Source organism: Pongo abelii, chromosome 12 (genome assembly GCF_028885655.2).
Source record: "Pongo abelii isolate AG06213 chromosome 12, NHGRI_mPonAbe1-v2.0_pri, whole genome shotgun sequence".
Taxonomy (NCBI): Eukaryota; Metazoa; Chordata; class Mammalia; order Primates; family Hominidae; genus Pongo; species Pongo abelii.
The window spans coordinates 39,182,418-39,199,808 of NC_071997.2; the positions used below are offsets into that span (position 1 = coordinate 39,182,418).

Here is a 17,391-nt window from a genome sequence, read left to right on the forward strand (position 1 = left end):
TTTCAGGAAAGGACTTTGATTTCTCTTTGTTATTTAATCACTGATGTGGTCTAAACCCACGATGATATGTATATTTCCTTTTAAACTGGATTTTATATTGTCTCATTAAAATCTGCTTAAAGATAGAATAAAATTCATTATTTGTACATCTTAAGTGGTACTTTATGGCAAAAAGTATGGCCTAAGTAATTTTCAGATAATAACTGCTGAAGTATAGATTTTATAAAACTTGGGCATTTGGGAACTTTAATCCAGAGAATTTAGGAGTTGTTAGTCCAGAGATGCAGCTGACAGTCACAATTTAGAAAAGTAAAAGATTACACCAATGTAATTTTATGAATGAGAAAAATGAAGTGGTTGTACAGTTCCCCTCAGTTTTGTTTAACATAGGTTTTCAGGTTGATGTATACTATGTACTATGGTTAGCACTGTTGTAGGTATTGGCAAAAGCTTTTTTCTTTTCAAAAAAAAAGTTTTTTTCCAGGGTGCTTACATTCTAACCATTCTTTTTAATACCCTGTTATACCCCATATGGAACACAGGGAAAGTGAGGTAATCTGCAATGTCTATGCTCAGCTTTCCTTTTTTTTTTTTTTTAAACTTTAAGAGATGGGAGTCTTGCTATGTTACCTAAGATAGATGTAACTCTCAGGCTCAAAGCAATGCTCCCGCCTCAGCCTCCCTAGCAGCCGGGACTACACGCGCGCCACCACTCCCGGCTCAGATATACTCTTGGTTTTTCTTTTATATGGCAGTTAGCAAAGGTCACTTCTGATGGAACGACAGATCTATGTGGTGAGCGCAAACGCACACCAAACTTACAGGTTAAATGGAGCTGGAGAGGAGCGCTGCAGGCAGGTGCGGGGCCTCGGTGCCCCTCAACCCGTGGCACCCAGGCAGCCGGGGCAGGACTAGCGCGGGGAGATGCAATACTACTCAGTTACGAGGTCTGCAGCGCTAGCACGAGAAACTTGGATGACGCGCGGTCAAGCCGGGCTGCAGTCTCGGGGTCCTCCAGTCCCGCCCCGCCCCTTCCCTGCCGCCGTGCGTGCCTCGGGGGGCGGGGTCTGGCACGTCGTGACGCACTGCGGCCGCGTCGCGCCGCAGGTTTGATGAACGCGGTTCCCGGGGAGACCGGTGCGGTTGCGGAGTGCTATGGAGCCGAGGGTCGTCAAGCCACCGGGGCAGGATTTAGTAGTGGAGAGTCTCAAAAGCCGTTACGGACTCGGGGGCAGCTGCCCCGATGAGGTGAAGCCGCCGCCCGAGGTCCGCGGGTGGGCTCCTGCTGCTGCGGGACGGCCCACTCCGTGCCCCGCGCAGCCGGCCTGGGGGCGCGCAGCGGCTCTGGTCCCGGCGCCGGCACTCCCGCCGTGGCTGCGGCTTGGGCCTCGTTGAAGCGGGCGGGAGGGGCGGGAGGGGCGGGCGTTGCGCTGCGGGGGCGCGGGGGTGCGGGGATGCCGCTTCACTTATGCCTCTGTGTTCATGGTATACGGGGCATGGTGTGGTGTTGGAGAAAGTATTATTCAGCTTTTTTTTTTTGCAGTGATGTGAGTGGAGTTGTGAAAACAATTGAATTGCTTTTTAAAAGCGGCTTATTTCGAAATAATTTCAGACTTACTCCAAAGTTGCTACAGTATTACCAAGAATTCCCTTGTACTCTCACTTGCATTCACAAATTAATATTTTGCCACATTTGCTTTACCATTCGTTCTCTCCCCTTCCCTCCCTACAAACGCATTTTTTCCCTTTGAACTATTTGAGGGTAATTTGCAGGCATCATGCCTCTTTACCTCTAAATAGAAATAACTTGTGTATTTTTTCTAAGCATAAGGACGTTTTCTTTTAATAACCACAGTAATATTTTCAGGAAATTTAGAATTGGTATAATATTTGGTAATCTAGAGTTCATATGAAATTTCAGCAATTATCTCGATAATACCTTTTATAGGAAAACTTTTTCCTAGTGCAGATCCAATCCAAGAACGAGCATTGATTGCATTTGATTGTCCTTTTTGTTGCCTTTAATCTGGAACAGGTTCACAGCCTTTGTTTTCTGTAAGGTTGTTTTTTTTGAGAAGTGTAAGAATTATTTATTGGATTGTTTCTCCTTTTGGGTTTATCTTATAGATGCTTCTTCGTTAGATTGATTATGCATTTTTGGCAGGAGCATGAGATGAGTGATGTGTGGCCTGCTGTGGGGAGGTACATGATGTTGGTTTGTCACATTATTGATGATATTAATTTTGATCACTTGGTTAAGATGGTGTCTACAAGATTTCTCCACTCTAACCCTTGTAATTAATACATAATTTGTGGGGAAATATTTTGAGACAGTAAATTGAGTCTTAGTATCCAAATTAAATATCTTTTCTTTTTTTTTTAGTATGATTTTTCAAATTTTTATCAGTCTAAATATAAGAGAAGAACTCTAACCTCCCCAGGTAAGCCAGTATTTTGTATATTTGGGGGTTTCAAAAATTTAATTTGAGGCCAGGCGCGGTGGTTCACGCCTGTAATCCCAGCACTTTGGGAGGCCGAGGCAGGCGAATCACCTGAGGTCAGGAGTTCGAGACCAGCCAGGCCAACATAGTGAAATCCCGTCTCTACTAAAGATACAAAAAATTAGCCGAGCATGGTGGCGGGCGCCTGTAATCCCAACTGTTGGGAAGGCTGAGGCAGGAGAATCGGAACCCGGGAGGCAGAGGTTGCAGTGAGCCGAGATGGCGCCACTACACTCCAGCCTGGACAACAAGAGCGAAACTCAGTCTCAAAAAAGAAAAAAATAGGCCGCGCGCGGTGGCTCACTCCTGTAATCCCAGCAGTTTGGGAGGCCGAGGTGGGCGGATCACGAGGTCAGGAGATCGAGACCATCCTAGCTAACACGGTGAAACCCCGTCTCTACTAAAAAAAAATACAAAAAATTAGCCGGGTGTGGTGGCGGGCTCCTGTAGTCCCAGCTACTCGGGAGGCTGAGGCAGGAGAATGGGGTGAACCCGGGAGACGGAGCTTGCAGTGAGCCGAGATCGCGCCACTACACTCCAGCCTGGGCGAAAGAGCAAGACTCCGTCTCAAAGAAAAAGAAAAAAATAATTTGAGAGAGAAGATTTTAAAAATTATATTATTTAGACTTATGGCCAGTGCCAGATATTTTGTGATATATTGTTGTGGTAATCTTTCATGGTTTCTTTGTCGTTGACAGGTGATTTGGAGATCTACTCTGGAGATAAAGTTGGTTCATCGTTAAAATACTCTGATGAAAGCAAGCATTGTAGAACACCATTGGGCAGCTTATTCAAGCACGTAAATGTGAATTGGTAAAGTACCCTGAAACTTTACTGTTGCTACCCCCTCAGTATCTCAAGAAACTGAGAAAGAGAAAAGGGCAGGTTATATTTTTGCTCTTTCCTGAGAACAAGTATAAGGCAGTCTGGAGCCTGCTAAATAGTTGAAGCGAGTCACTTATCAATTTTTACTGAGAATCTCTGTAATAAAAGCATAGACCTAGCATTATATTTAGTGGCATAATGGAAAGTTATTTATATAATGTAAAAGATGAAAAAATATTTTTATGGTTATTCATTCAGGACCCAAATGAAGACTCTGCTCCCTTTCTTTAAAAAAATTTTTTTAGAAAAGGAACTATGGGCCAGGTGCGGTGGCTCACACCTGTAATCCTAGCACTTTGGGAGGCCGAGGCGGGTGGATCACCTGAGGTCAGGAGTTCGAGACCACCCTGGCCAACATGGTGAAATCCCGTTTCTACTAAAAAATAGAAAAATTAGCCGGGCTTGGTGGTGTGCGTCTGGAATCTCAGCGACTTGAGAGGCAGAGGCAGGAGAATCACTTGAACCCGGGAGGTGGAGGTTGCAGTGAGCTAAGATTGTGCCATTGCACTCCAGCCTGGGTGACGAGCAAAACTCTGTCCTGAAGAAAGAAAGAAAAAAAGAACTACAAAAAAAACTGCCATACAGGTTTTGTTAGGCAGCAGCATTTTACTATCTCTGGTGTGTCTGGTATTGTGGTATGCATTGTATTTAGGTGATTGAGAGAGATTGAAGAAGGCTGTCTGGGGAGATGGTAACTACAGGGTATGTAGGATACAGTGCTGGGTTAAAAGAAGTTGCCGTTCTGTAAGGAAGATACTATTTACTATGGGGAAAAAGTATAAAAACAGTGGAAGCTAAGGTAAAATAAAGATCTAAGTTGGATATTACTTAATGCTAAAAACGTGGCAGAAAGACATGCTATGGGTATCAAGAAGGAGTAAACATTTTGAAATAAAGATGTATCCATATATAACATGAAATGTTGAGATAATTATGGAGAGAAAAAATGATTATGCCTAAAGTATCTGTATGTTACATAATTAGTATTTGGGAGCTTGACTTTTTTTAATACAGTTTTCTTTTTCTCTACTTAAGTAAGTTAATCTGTGTAACACACTTTGAACAGTTCTGGGTAAATAATAAGTACTCAAATATTAGCTGTTATCATTATTGTTATTACTGTTTCATGTTGCACTCACAAAATCTAGTTGATCTAGATTTAGGATGTAGACATGAGCTATGTTGAATGTAGGGTAAGGAAAGTGAAAATTGCTTTTAAGGTAATAATTATAAATTTATGGAAATTATTTTCTTTTTAACTGAGTTTTATCATTTTTTAAATAATGACCTGGGTATAATTCTAAACTATAATCTAAAGGTTTTGGACTATGAAGGTTTTCATAACATTGGACCCCTAGTTGTGATCTGGTCTGAAACTATGCTGTCCAGCGCAGTAGCAACAGGCCACATGTACCTATTGAGTACTTGAAATGAAGCTGGTCTGAATTGAGATATACTGTAAGTGTCATACACACACTGGCTTTCTAAGACTTAGCATAGATAACAAAAATTAGCCGGGCATGGTGGCGGGTGCCTGTAGTCCCAGCTACTCGGGAGGCTGAGGCAGGAGAATTGCTTGGACCCGGAGGCAGAGGTTGCAGTGAGCCGAGATCGTGCCACTGCACTGCAACCTGGGTGACAGAGTGAGACTCTTGTCTCAAAAAATAAATAAATAAGCATGGATAAAATAATGTAAAATATCTTAATTTTGTGTGTGTGTATGTGAGTTTGCAGGGGGCGAGCCTGTTGCCCAGGCTGTGAGTGCAGTAGCATAATTATAACTCACTGTAGCCTCCAACTCCTGGGCTCAAACGATCCTCTCACCTCAGCCTCCTGCGTAGCTGGGACTACAGACGTTCACCACTACTCCCGGCTAATTTATTTAATTTAATTTTTTTTTTTTTGTAGAGACAAGAGTCTCACTGTGTTGTCCAGGCTGAGCTTGAACTCCTGGGCTCAAGAGATAACTCGCACTTCGGCCTCCCAAAGTGCTGAGATCACAGGCATGAGCCACCATGCCTGTTCTATCCTAATAATTTTTAACATTGATTTTATGTTGAAATGATAAACTTTTATATATACTATATTAAATAATATGTTTAAAATTTATTTTTTTAATGTGCTACTAGAAAATTTTAAATTACCTATATGACTTGTGTTATATTGCTTTTGAACAATACTATTCCAAAAATTTCAACTCAGATTGTCTTTTTGGAGAGAACACCTGGAATTCTAGTTCTGCTCCACTTTCTACTCGTTATGTCACCCATCAGTTATTTGACTTCCTTAGGTTTAGTTTCCTTATGTATATTATTTTAGCTAAAACTGCCTTATAGATAACAGATTATTGGGAGTCAAAATAAAGTGTTCCTTAGCTGTAGAGTATACCACAGGTAGGTATATGTCATTTTAAATTAAGTCTATTTAATGTGTAGAAAAAGATGCTTGTAGTGGGTTATCAGTGATCAGTGACTGTTACTTTTTACATTTTTCCTTTTTACATGTTTACGTTTTGCAGTTTAAAAAATGTTTTTACATTTTTTCTCAGTTATGCTGTTAATATTTGAAAAGCAGTTTTATCTTTTTAAAATGCTCTAGTAAACTTCTAGATTGCTGTGATACAATTATTTTTTTAAAGCCTAGATGATGAACTGGATTCTTTCCATGATTTGAAGAAACAGGAAACAGAAGAGTTAATTGAAAATGATTATAGAATTAGTACCTCCAAAATAACCAAGCAGTCTTTTAAAGAAATAGAAAAAGGTAAAATAAATATTTTAGAACAATCAATTAAGTAGTAACTTTGTCAAGTAGAGTACATGAAGCTTCCCTCCTAGTAATAACACTGACCCCCAAGAGTCTGCATATTTCTGTGTTCTGAACTTCTGTAAGCTAGGAGATAGTTACTGTGCTTATTATTAAACTAAAGGAGCAGAGAAAATTAAACTTCTTTATTTTTCAGTAATATTCCTGTACCCTCAAAATTTATCAAAATAAATTAATAACTGAGTAGATGATTGTGGTAGTATTTGACTACAATATTTTGAGAAAATACTCCGGATTATTTGAAGTATGGATTTCTGGGCACTGAACTGCCATCAGTTTTCTGTGTATCTGGCTGCGTTTCATAGTTGTGGCGGGATTTCAAGGAATGAGACAACCAGAAATGGCACCCTTCACCCTCTGGGCTACAAGACTTTGAGTTGCCCTGTTGATAATACCGATAATACCGGTGCCAGTACTATGGTCTACACACAACAACATTCATTTTCCTCTTTTCCCTCTCCTTCGTTTTCCTTTGTCCCATTATTCTCATCATTTGAGGAAGATGAAAAATAGTTCTGTCGGGACTTGTGTTTCCTGCTATATGGTCGATTTTCCCAGTGGAAAACATGGGATAAGGTATAAAGAAAATGTTGTTTGTATTCCATTAAAAGTGATGGCAAAAGCCAGAATGACTTTTGCACCAACCTCATATTTGAAAGTAGACAAAATTAAGAAATGCTCAAGCCAGGGATTGGTGAGTTGGGAACCTAGACAGGCAAGTAGAGCTCTGTGAATGTGCCTTTCACTTTTAGGGCATTTGCTGAACTGAGTGAAGTGAAGCTTTTCATTTTAAAAAATTCATACTATGTTTTATTTTTGCTTCTCCGTTGTCTGTTCAAAATGGAGTATAATGGAAGACACCCCCCTCCCTTTTTAAAGCTGGGGCTTCCATGAGTCTAGTGCAAGTTAAAACCACTGAGCGGCGGCCAGGCGCGGTGGCTCACGCCTGTAATCCCAGCACTTCAGGAGGCCGAGGCGGGTGGATCACGAAGTCAGGAGATGAGACCATCCTGGCTAACACGGTGAAACCCTGTCTATACTAAAAATACAAAAAATTAGCCAGGCGTGGTGGCACGTGCCTGTAGTCCCAGTTACTCGGGAGGCTGAGGCAGGAGAATCACTTGAGCCTGGGAAGCGGAGGTTGCAGTGAGCTGAGATTGTGCCACTGCACTCCAGTCTGGGCGACAGAGAGACTCCGTCTCAAAAAAAAAAAAAAAAGCAAGGCCGGGCACGGTGGTTCGTGCCTGTAATCCCAGCACTTTGGGAGGCGGAGGTGGGCGGATCACGAGGTCAGGAGATCCAGACCATCCTGGCTAACACGGAGAAACCCCGTCTCTACTAAAAAAAAATACAAAAAAATTAGCCGGGCTTGGTGGCAGGCCCTTGTAGTTCCAGCTTCTCGGGAGGCGGAGCTTATAGTGAGCCGAGATCGCGCCACTGCACTCCAGCCTGGGCGACAGAGCGAGACTCCGTCTCAAAAAACAAAACAAAAACAAAAAAAACCACTGAGCGAGAGCATTTTATACTCTAATTGTTAGAAAAAAATAAATTCTGACAGTATAGTGCTGGCAAGGATATCAAGCAAGAGGAACTCACTTATCTACTGCTGTTGGGAGAGTAAATTGATACAGCCACTTTGGAAAACAATTTGGCATCACTAGTAAAGTTTAATCTGCACATATACCCTATGATCTAGCAATTTTGCTACTACTTATATACCCTCATGAAACTTTTTTTTTTTTTGAGACGAAGTCTTGCTCTGTCACCCAGGCTGGAGTGCCGTGGCGCGATCTGGGCTCACTGCAAGCTCCGCCTCCCGGATTCACGCTATTCTCCTGCCTCAGCCTCCTGAGTAGCTGGGACTACAGGCGCCCGCCATCACGCCCGGCTAATTTTTTTTTTTTTTTTTTTTTGTATTTTTAGTAGAGACGGGGTTTCACCGTGTTAGCCAGGATGGTCTCAATCTCCTGACCTCATGATCCGCCCACCTTGGCCTCCCAAAGTGCTGGAATTATAGGCGTGAGCTACCGCGCCCTGCCACCCTCAGGAAACTCTTAAACTTGTACACCAGAAGCCACGTACAAGACTGTGTAGCATCTGTATAGCCAAATCAGCTCAAATTTCCACCTATAGGTGGATGCTGTATGCAGTGTTTGCAAAATAGGATATACAGTGAAGATTTGTGAATCTGTTTAAAAGAAGAGGTTATAGAAATTGTTAATATAATTACATATAAAATATAAAAGCAGGCAAAACAAGCAAGGACTTTTAAAATGTACGTAATGGAGATTAAACAGCAAAGCAAAGCAGCATGTAACACTTATTTGCATTAGTGGTAAATTTGGTTTAGGGGAGAGAGGAGAACATGATTAGGGGCTTCTGAGGTTGCTTTCCATTTCTTGGCAATTAGTGTCTTTTTATATCCTTTAAAATATTTTATTTTGAAATCATTTCAGACTTACAGAAAAGTTGCAAAGATAGTGCAGTCAATTGCTGTATACCCTTCACCCAAATTTTCCGATGTTACCACTTTACCATATTTTTTATATTTTCTTTGTCTCTCTTGAAACTTTTTAATGTTATAATTTTTACTTAAAGCATCTCTTCCTAAAGGTTACTCTGAGAATATTTGAAACAATAAGTTAATAAAGTTTATAATGCAAATGTTATTTTCTTTGCAGTTGCCTTGCCAACTAATAAGACCTCATCGAGACCTCGGACTGAGTTTTGTAGTGATGCAGGTGACTCTCCTTTGAAACCTGTCAGCTATCCAAAATCTAAAGCATCAGATAAGCGGAGTTTACTTCCACATCAGATCAGTCAGATATATGATGAATTATTTCAGATACATCTGAAACTGCAGGTAAGAACTAAATACTGAATCAAGAATTCAGAAATATTTATGTTTTAAGAACCAAGCATTTACAAAATTTGAATATATTTCATTTTAATTACTTTAGATAAGTTTGTCAAGACAAGGACGGAAGGGGACAAACTCAAATTATAGGGACTAATGAAGGGATAAATACAGTGGCTGAGAGAAAATAGAGACAGTGGCGTTTTTATTTGTAGGTGTGTGTTTCAGACTGTCTTGTATTTTATTTGATTTCCATCCCATCCTTTCTTAAGCAATAAAATCTGATAAAGTATGCTTTTTGATGTAGATGCTCTAGCTTTATTGTTTTAAGTACTTATATATAAAAAGTCCTCTTGTCAACTCTCATCAAAATTGAACTCTTAACATTTGCTTATTATCTGTCTTTGGGGTTTTTTGTTTCTAAAGTGGTTTTTTTTTTTTTTTTTTGTGATGGAGTCTTGCTCTGTCACCCAGGCTGGAGTGCTGTGGTGTGATCTTGGCTCACTGTGGCCTCTGCCTCCTGGGTTCCAGTGATTCTCCTGCCTCAGCCTCCTGAGTAGCTGGGATTACAGGTGCACGCCACCCCGCCTAGCCAATTTTTTGTATTTTTAGTAGAGATGGGGTTTCACCGTGTTGGCTAGGCTGGTCTTGAACTCCTGACCTCAGGTGATCTGCCCCCATTTGGCCTCCCAAAGTGCTGGGATTACAGGCATGAGCCACAGCACCCAGCCTAAAGAGTATAATTTATATATGAAGCATCCACGAGAAGTAGAGAAGGAAGCAGAAGTGTATGTAATGCACAGTATCTGTTTGAAATTCTTCCCATTGGAAACACATGAAATAATTAAGCATTTCTTTAAAACTGGTATTTCGTTTTGTCAAAATAATTCAGATTGTAATTACCATAGCATTTTAGAAAAAGATTATTTTAGCCTAAAATCACCAGGAAAAGTTTAGGGAGAGACTTAATCTGGTCTTTGACTGAGAAAGATAATAGTGGAAAGGGCATTCCAGGTGTAAGGAATTGTAAATGAGAGGTGTTCTGAAAAGCAGTGATTGTCCAATTGTGCATTTATTAGCCTGTCTGGAAGAAAGAAAATAATGAAAACTCAGGCTGGGTATTTTACAAGTTTTTAAGCAAAGGAGTGTCAGAGTAAAAAGTCAGGTTTTAGGAAGATTCCTTTGATAACACTTTATAGGGTAAAAAAGAACAGGCAAGATTGCAAGGATATATCTGTCATTTGTAGCAAACATAAAGATGTTTAATAAGAAAAAAATGAAGTACAATGGATTAACTGGTTTAATCAGTCTATAGTTTATTTATTTTATTTATTTTTTTGAGACGGAGTCTCGCTCTGTCGCCCAGGCTGGAGTGCAGTGGCGCAATCTCGGCTCACTGCAAGCTCCGCCTCCTGGGTTCTCGCCATTCTGCCTCAGCCTCCCGAGTAGCTGGGACTACAGGCACCTGCCACCACGCCCGGCTAATTTTTTTTTTTTGTATTTTTAATAGAGATGGGGTTTCACTGTGTTAGCCAGGATGGTCTCGATCTCCTGACCTCGTGATCCACCTGCCTCTGCCTCACAAAGTGCTGGGATTACAGGCGTGAGCCACCGCGCCCGGCCAAATCAGTCTGTAGTTTAATTTGACTTTAACATTTACTTTGTAAGTCCAGCCACTGTGGAAAACACTTTGGAGGTTCCTTAAACTATAAGTAGAACTACCGTATGATCCAGCAATCCCACTCCTGGGTATATCCCTGAAAAAAGAAAACAGTGTATGGAAGAGATACCTGCACTCCCATGTTCTTTGCAGCTCTGTTCATAATAACCAAAATATGGAGTCAATCTAAGTGTCCATTGGCAGATAAAGAAAATGTGGTATCTATACACAATGGACTATTATTCAGCCATAAAAAGAATGAAATCCTATCATTGACAGCAGCATAGATAGAATTGGAGGTCATTATATTAAGAGAAATAAGCCAGGCACAGAAGGACAGACATTGCATGTTCTCACTCATGTGGGGTGGGAACTAAAGAAGTGGATCTCATAGAAATAGAGATGGAATGGTGGTTACCAGAGGCTGGAAGGGTAAGGGTAGCAGGGGTGAAGAGAGGTTAGTTAATGGGTACAAAAATACAGTTAGATAGGAGTAAGTTTCAGTATTTACTAGTACAATAGAGAAATTATAGTTAATGATAATTTATTGTATATTTTAAAGGAGCTAGAGAACAATTGTAATGTTCTCAACACAAAGAAAGAATAAATGTTTGAGGTAATAGATATCCCCATCACCTTGGTGGGGATGTTAAGTAGGCTGTTTGGACTTGACTTTGGAGCCTGTGAGAAAGATCTGAGCAGTTGTAGGTTGGAAACAATTAGCATATACTTGGTAATTTTAGCCATCGAGTGGATATAATTAAGCAGAAAGAGTATAAGGAATGAGAAGGAAAATTGCTCCAGCCCAAATCATAAGGAATATTAGTAATTAAGTGACAGTAGAGGAAGCAGAGCCTATAAAGGAGCCTGAGAAGCCATGGCCAGAGAGAGTTAGTGGAAAACTAGGAGAATGGTGTCATGGAAACCAATGAAGGCTCTCCTTCATTTTAAGCTGGAGGAAAGAGACAGCAGTATAAAATGCTATTGAGAGAATCAATAAAATAAGGACTGAAAAGTGACCTTTAGATTTAGTAATAGGTAAGTCATTTCAATAGAGGAATATGGGCTGAAGCCAGTCTTAAGTGAGTTGAGGAGTGGTTCTGAAATGAGAGACCTCAGCAAATGTAGATGGTTGTAAAGGGGAGGAGGTGAGTGGGTGGGGCCAAGAGAGATTTTAGTTCAGATGGGGTGGGAGAGATTGAAAATAATGGAGGGATAATCAGCAGAGCAGTCTTCACAGGATGGCTTAAGGCAATATGATCCTGAGCCTGCCTTTTTAATGAGGGAAGGAGAAGCATGTATATATGTATTTTATGAGAAAGAGATTGATGTTTTCTTCTGCCGTCTTCTGTTTTTTCCCGGTGAAGTTAGAGACCAGGCTATTCACAGAGAGTGGAATATAGGACATGATGTATTCCAAATTAATAGAATGGAGAAGGCTCAAAATAGACACTTTGGAGAATGAGGGAGAGAGAGCTGGCTGTGAACATATAAAAAGGTTTTTGGACTGCATTGAGAATCTGGTACAGGATTGAGACCATGAATTCGCAATGGGGCCACTTTTCATGGTGTGTGATTTTTTTTTTTTCTCCAGTGGTACTTAGCTGAGTAGCATGGGGCCAGGGAAGATGGTCAGTGTGCTAATCCAGACCTCATTCTTTCAGCCCAAGGTGATAGACAACAAGATGAGGGAGTGGAGGGTATAGGTAAAGTAGTGGACTATGATGTGGAAGCAGAGCATGGAATTTAAGCTGGATGGGGAACTAAATCTGCATAGTGCTGATCCATTTTGGACCCTAAATTGTCTTGCATCATCACAGTGGACTCTTACTATAGTGTCATATCATTTAAAATCAAGATGTAACTTCTGTGCAAGTTTACTTGCTATATTAGTCAAGGTACTGTAATCCAGATTGTCCTTAGGTACCCCTGTATTCCTGAAAACCACTTGGTTAAACCACAATGTCAGCCAATAGGAATATAATTTGCAGAATTTGTGACTTTTCAAGAACATTTAAGTCTGGCATTTTGATACAGTGTGAAACTGCAGCACAACAGAAATTTGCTGAAGAACTTCAAAAGCGAGAACGTTTTTTACTTGAAAGAGAACAACTGCTTTTCAGACATGAAAATGCCTTGAGTAAAATTAAAGGTGTTGAAGAAGAGGTTCTTACAAGATTTCAAATTATAAAAGAGGTAACTATATAGCCTTTGATTTTAGAGTGGTATATTTCTTCTTTTCTTCTTAGATTCACTAGTTACTAACATTTTGGCACATTTGCTTATTTCTCCTTCCCTTCCTCCTCCTCTCCACACCTACACACACACACACACACACACACATATTTTTTCTGATCCATTTGAAAGCAGTTTGTAAAAATCATGATTCTGTCCCTAAATACCTCAGTATGTATCTCCTAAGAATAAAGATATTCTCCAGACCATTAGCACATCAGGAAATTAATGCTAACTAAATAACTTATTTATAGTCCATGTTTACTTTCTCAATTGGTCTTCAGTATGTCTTTTATTGTTTGTGGGGGGGTGTTGTTTGTTTGTTTGATCAAGGAACTAGACAAGATTCATGCGTTATGTTTGGTTGTTATATCTTTTTGGTTTCTTTGAATCTAGAGCACTCAACCTCACCATCTTTGAAGAATTCAGGCCAGCAGTCTTATATGTCACATTGTGGATTTGCCTGATTGTTTCCTAACGATAATATGTAGATAAAATATTTTTGGCAAGGATATTATATAGGTGGTATAATATACCTTGCTTCATATCAAGACATATATTACTGTACATATAACTTACTTGGAGTAAAATTCATTGTTGTACATTTCTATGAGTTTTGAAAAATGCATTCAGTTTTGTAATCACAACCATCAACAAGATCAAGAGTAGTTCAGCTCGCCAGCAGTTCCCTTATGCTCTCTTGTAGCTATCCCTTTCCTCCAGCATCAGCCCTTGGCAACCACTGACCTATTTTCTGTCCCAGTACATCTGCCTTTTCCAGAATGTCATGTTAATAGCATCATTTTATGATTTTTCTTTATCTTTGGTTTTCAGTAACAGTTTATTTACAGTGTTTCTTGACATGCTTTTCTTTCAGTTTGTTCTGTTTGTGGTTAACTGAGCTTCTTGAATTTGGAAAATTTTGTCTTTTGCCACATTTGGGGAATCTTCAGCCAATATTTCATCAAATATTTTTTCCACTTTCTTTCTTGTCTTCTCCTGGATCTCCAGTGACTCCTTGTGCTGTTTCCCCACAGATTTCTGAGGTGCCATTCCTTTTTTTCCCATTATTTTCTTCAGTGTTCTTCAGATAGTTTCTTGATCCATCTTAAAGTTCATTATTTCTTTTTTAATCTCCGTGTTGCTATTGAGCCCATCTAGTGAAATTTTTATTTTTGATATTTAAAAATTCTAAAATTTCAAGTTGTTTAAAAAATTTATTTTTGTTTTTCTCATAAGCATTTCTGTCTTTATATTTACGTTTATATGTATTTACTTTTACCTCATGGATCATCGTTTAAAAACTATGTATCACCTGTATCATCTCAAGATTGGGATCTGTTGATTATCTTTTTTCTTGAGGCTTAGTCACATTGTTTAGTTCTTTGTATGTTCAGTGATTTTTAGGGTATATTCAAGACCTTCTGGTTAATGTATAGATTTTGGGTTCTGTTGTTACCCTCTGGAGAATATTGTTGATTTTAAAGCATTCAGCAATTAGATTTAGGCCTCACTTTTTTTTTTTTTTTTTTTTTTTGAGATAGTCTCGCTCTGTCATCCAGGCTGGAGTGCAGTGACACGATCTCGGCTCACTACAACCTCCACCTCTTGGGTTCAAGCGATTCTCCTGCCTTAGCCTCCTGAGTAGCTGGGAATACAGGCGCCCACCACCATGCCCGGCTAATTTTTGTATTTTTAGTAGGGATGGGGTTTCACCATGTTGGTCAGGCTGGTCTTGAATTCCTGACCTCAAGCAATCCACCTGCCTCGCCCTCCCAAAGTGCTGGGATCACAGGCATGCCTGGCCAGGCCTCAGTTTTTTCTCACCTCCTCTGGGCAGTGGTTCTCATCTCAGTTCAGCTTTCAAAGCCTTTGCAATGTTGCTGTGGAGTTGTCTTGAGCCTGTGCCTCTTAAAGGTTGGTCTGAGACTTGGGTAACAGTTTAAAATCCTAATGCATTTCTCAAAGCTTTTGCTGTGCTGCTCTGGCTGTTTTTTATGCAGGTAAAGAGGCATTGAAGTGTTAGCCAAGACTTAAGTAATAGTTTTAAACTGAGCTCCATTCTCCAAGCGTTTGCTCTACTGCTTTTCGTCTGTCCTGTGCCTGCCTGAGCGGCTCAAAGGTGAGCCCAACTTGTACAGGTTCATAAACACCAGAGTGAGAGGATCCTCTTTTTGAGTCTCTCTTCTGCGGGATTCTCCCCACACTCTGGCTCGTAGAGGCCCCTCTTTCTGATTTTCTTGCCAGGAAGACTGGTTTTCTCTCATTCTTTAGTGGACATTTTTTAGAGCTTTAGTGGAAATTTTAAAAAATAATTTTTTTTTTTAATTGTTTTAGAGGCAGAGTCTCGCTGTGTTGCCCAGGCTGGAGCGCAGTAGCTATTCACAGACATCGTCATAGCTCACTGCACCCTCAAGTCATCTTCCTCCCTCAGCCTCCTGAGTGGCTGGGACTACAGATGTGCACCACTGTGCCCAGCTAGTGGAAGTTTTTGTTCTACTTCTCCATGTCTGGGACACACCCTGAGGCAAAATGTTGAGAGAAGAGGAAAAACAAAAATGCAGGAAACTTTACCGTTGAGGGTTGCTTCTACAAGTTTTCTCTCCCATCACAATGTCTTCCCCTTTTTTCTTTTCACAGTTGTCAGTTAGTTGTTTTATGGTTTATTTAGGGCTTTTAGCTATAATCAGTGGGAGAAGAGTGTATTGAGCTTATCCTGCTGTGCTAGAAATGGAATGAATATGTTTTTAATATCTTTTAGATATGGAAAAAGTTGGACAATGAAAATATTAGTTTTAAAAATAACTGTATTTGTGACTATATCCTAAGTTATTTAAGGAATTAATATAGTAATAAAGTCATACGAAGATTAACTTCTTAGAATATTGGATTTTTTTCACAGGGCTAAAAAATGCTTAGATTCTCTGATCTCTCCATTTTAGTCTTATTCTTGATTCTCTTTAGATTTGTGTATCTATTTTTATTAAGTATAAAGATAATTGCCTTATTTTCATCGTATTTATATCACTACTTGGAAGAAGGGAATTAATTCAGTTTTTTGATTTCCGGTAGGAACTTGTTTTAAAACTTTATAAGTAAATTGAGAGGGAAAGGTGAAACTATTAAGTATTCACATTTAAAATCTAAAACATGCTATCCCATTTAAATGTAATTAGAGGGGAAGTTGATTTGAATTATTTATAAAACTGATTAAGAAGAGTCAAATAGTTTGGGGCTAAGAAATTTTATTATGTATCTAACATGTTTTGAGATGAAAAGCAGGCATCAGAAATTTTAGCTGCTTTATGAGGACGAGAAATTAGTTGATTTTATGAAAGATTTCTTTCATTTCTCAAAGGTAATGTAAATTATACACTTTATAAAGCCATAAATAGCTTACTTATCTCTTGAAGAGTATCAGAAATTCTTTACTGTTTTATTATTCCATGATGTTAAACAAAATATTTCCATGAGTTTGTGTGAGTGGATTTTTCTGAGCAGAAGCAGAAAATAGACTCATTGCTACTTTGTAAATGCTAATATGTTTTAATAAGTATGTTGTAAATGCCTTTGATGTTTTGTTGTTATCTTGGTAGATTGCATGGTTTTTATAAATTACTTGCCACACTAGTCACTTGTGCTTAAATACACTGATTACAGTTTTTGTGATTGAAGGAGTTCTTACTTGTAATTAATTCACGTTCCATAGTATTAGTGATATACAATCCTTACAAGTTTTAGGTCAGAGTTTTTTTTTTTTTTCCTCCTCCTAGCAACATGATGCAGAAGTTGAACACTTAACCGAAGTTCTTAAGGAAAAGAATAAAGAAACCAAGAGACTGAGGTCCTCTTTTGATGCATTGAAAGAATTGAATGATACCTTAAAAAAACAGGTAAGACCTGTTATGATATATACTGGACATAAGACATTCTAAGAAGTATATTTTATATATAACAAATTAAAGTCAACCTTAGAACACGTTTCAGCTAGAGAAAATTTGGATTACATTTGTTAGCTTTATTTTAAAATACTTCCAAATGTAAATAAAATATTCTTTAGCTTTTTGGTCTCTTCTCTTTATTTGTTCTGGCAACCAACTGACAAGCAAAAGAAAAAAAGACAAGCAAAGGAAAAAAACCTGATAACCTGAGAACTAATTACATTTTTAGGTACTGATCTCTGGCTTTAATACTTATTATTTATCACTACTTATTTAACATTCATTTATTTTTGAGTATCTGTTATATCCTAGGCATCATGCTAGACTCAGACCTTCACATTGCTCATGTTCTCATGGTTATAAACTGGTATCACATTGCAGCATACTTATATAAATAAGTATTGTAGGCCGGGCGTGGTGGCTCACGCCTGGAATCCCAGCACTTTGGGAGGCCGAGGCAGGTAGATCACGAGGTCAGGAGATCGA

The 17,391-nt window shown here is 39.4% G+C and overlaps 1 protein-coding gene across 15 annotated transcripts in view; it reads left to right on the forward strand.

Moving 5' to 3' along the window:
- Nucleotides 1–609: 609 nt before the first annotated feature.
- CCDC138 (coiled-coil domain containing 138) overlaps nt 610–17,391 on the forward strand; it is a 110,052-nt gene continuing 93,270 nt past the window's right edge. For 3 of the 15 annotated variants that reach the window (XM_054547905.2, XM_054547904.2, XM_063713557.1), the window contains exons 1-7: nt 1,043–1,266; nt 2,384–2,441; nt 3,200–3,314; nt 6,025–6,149; nt 8,894–9,075; nt 12,767–12,925; nt 16,738–16,857. In XM_054547905.2, coding sequence (XP_054403880.1) covers nt 1,156–1,266; nt 2,384–2,441; nt 3,200–3,314; nt 6,025–6,149; nt 8,894–9,075; nt 12,767–12,925; nt 16,738–16,857 — 870 coding nt within the window. In that variant the 5' untranslated portion in view covers nt 1,043–1,155. Of the gene's footprint in view, nt 1,267–2,383; nt 2,442–3,199; nt 3,315–6,024; nt 6,150–8,893; nt 9,076–12,766; nt 12,926–16,737; nt 16,858–17,391 lie in introns of those variants that run through there. The other 12 variants (XM_063713553.1, XM_063713555.1, XM_054547898.2 and 9 more) reach the window with 10 other exon arrangements.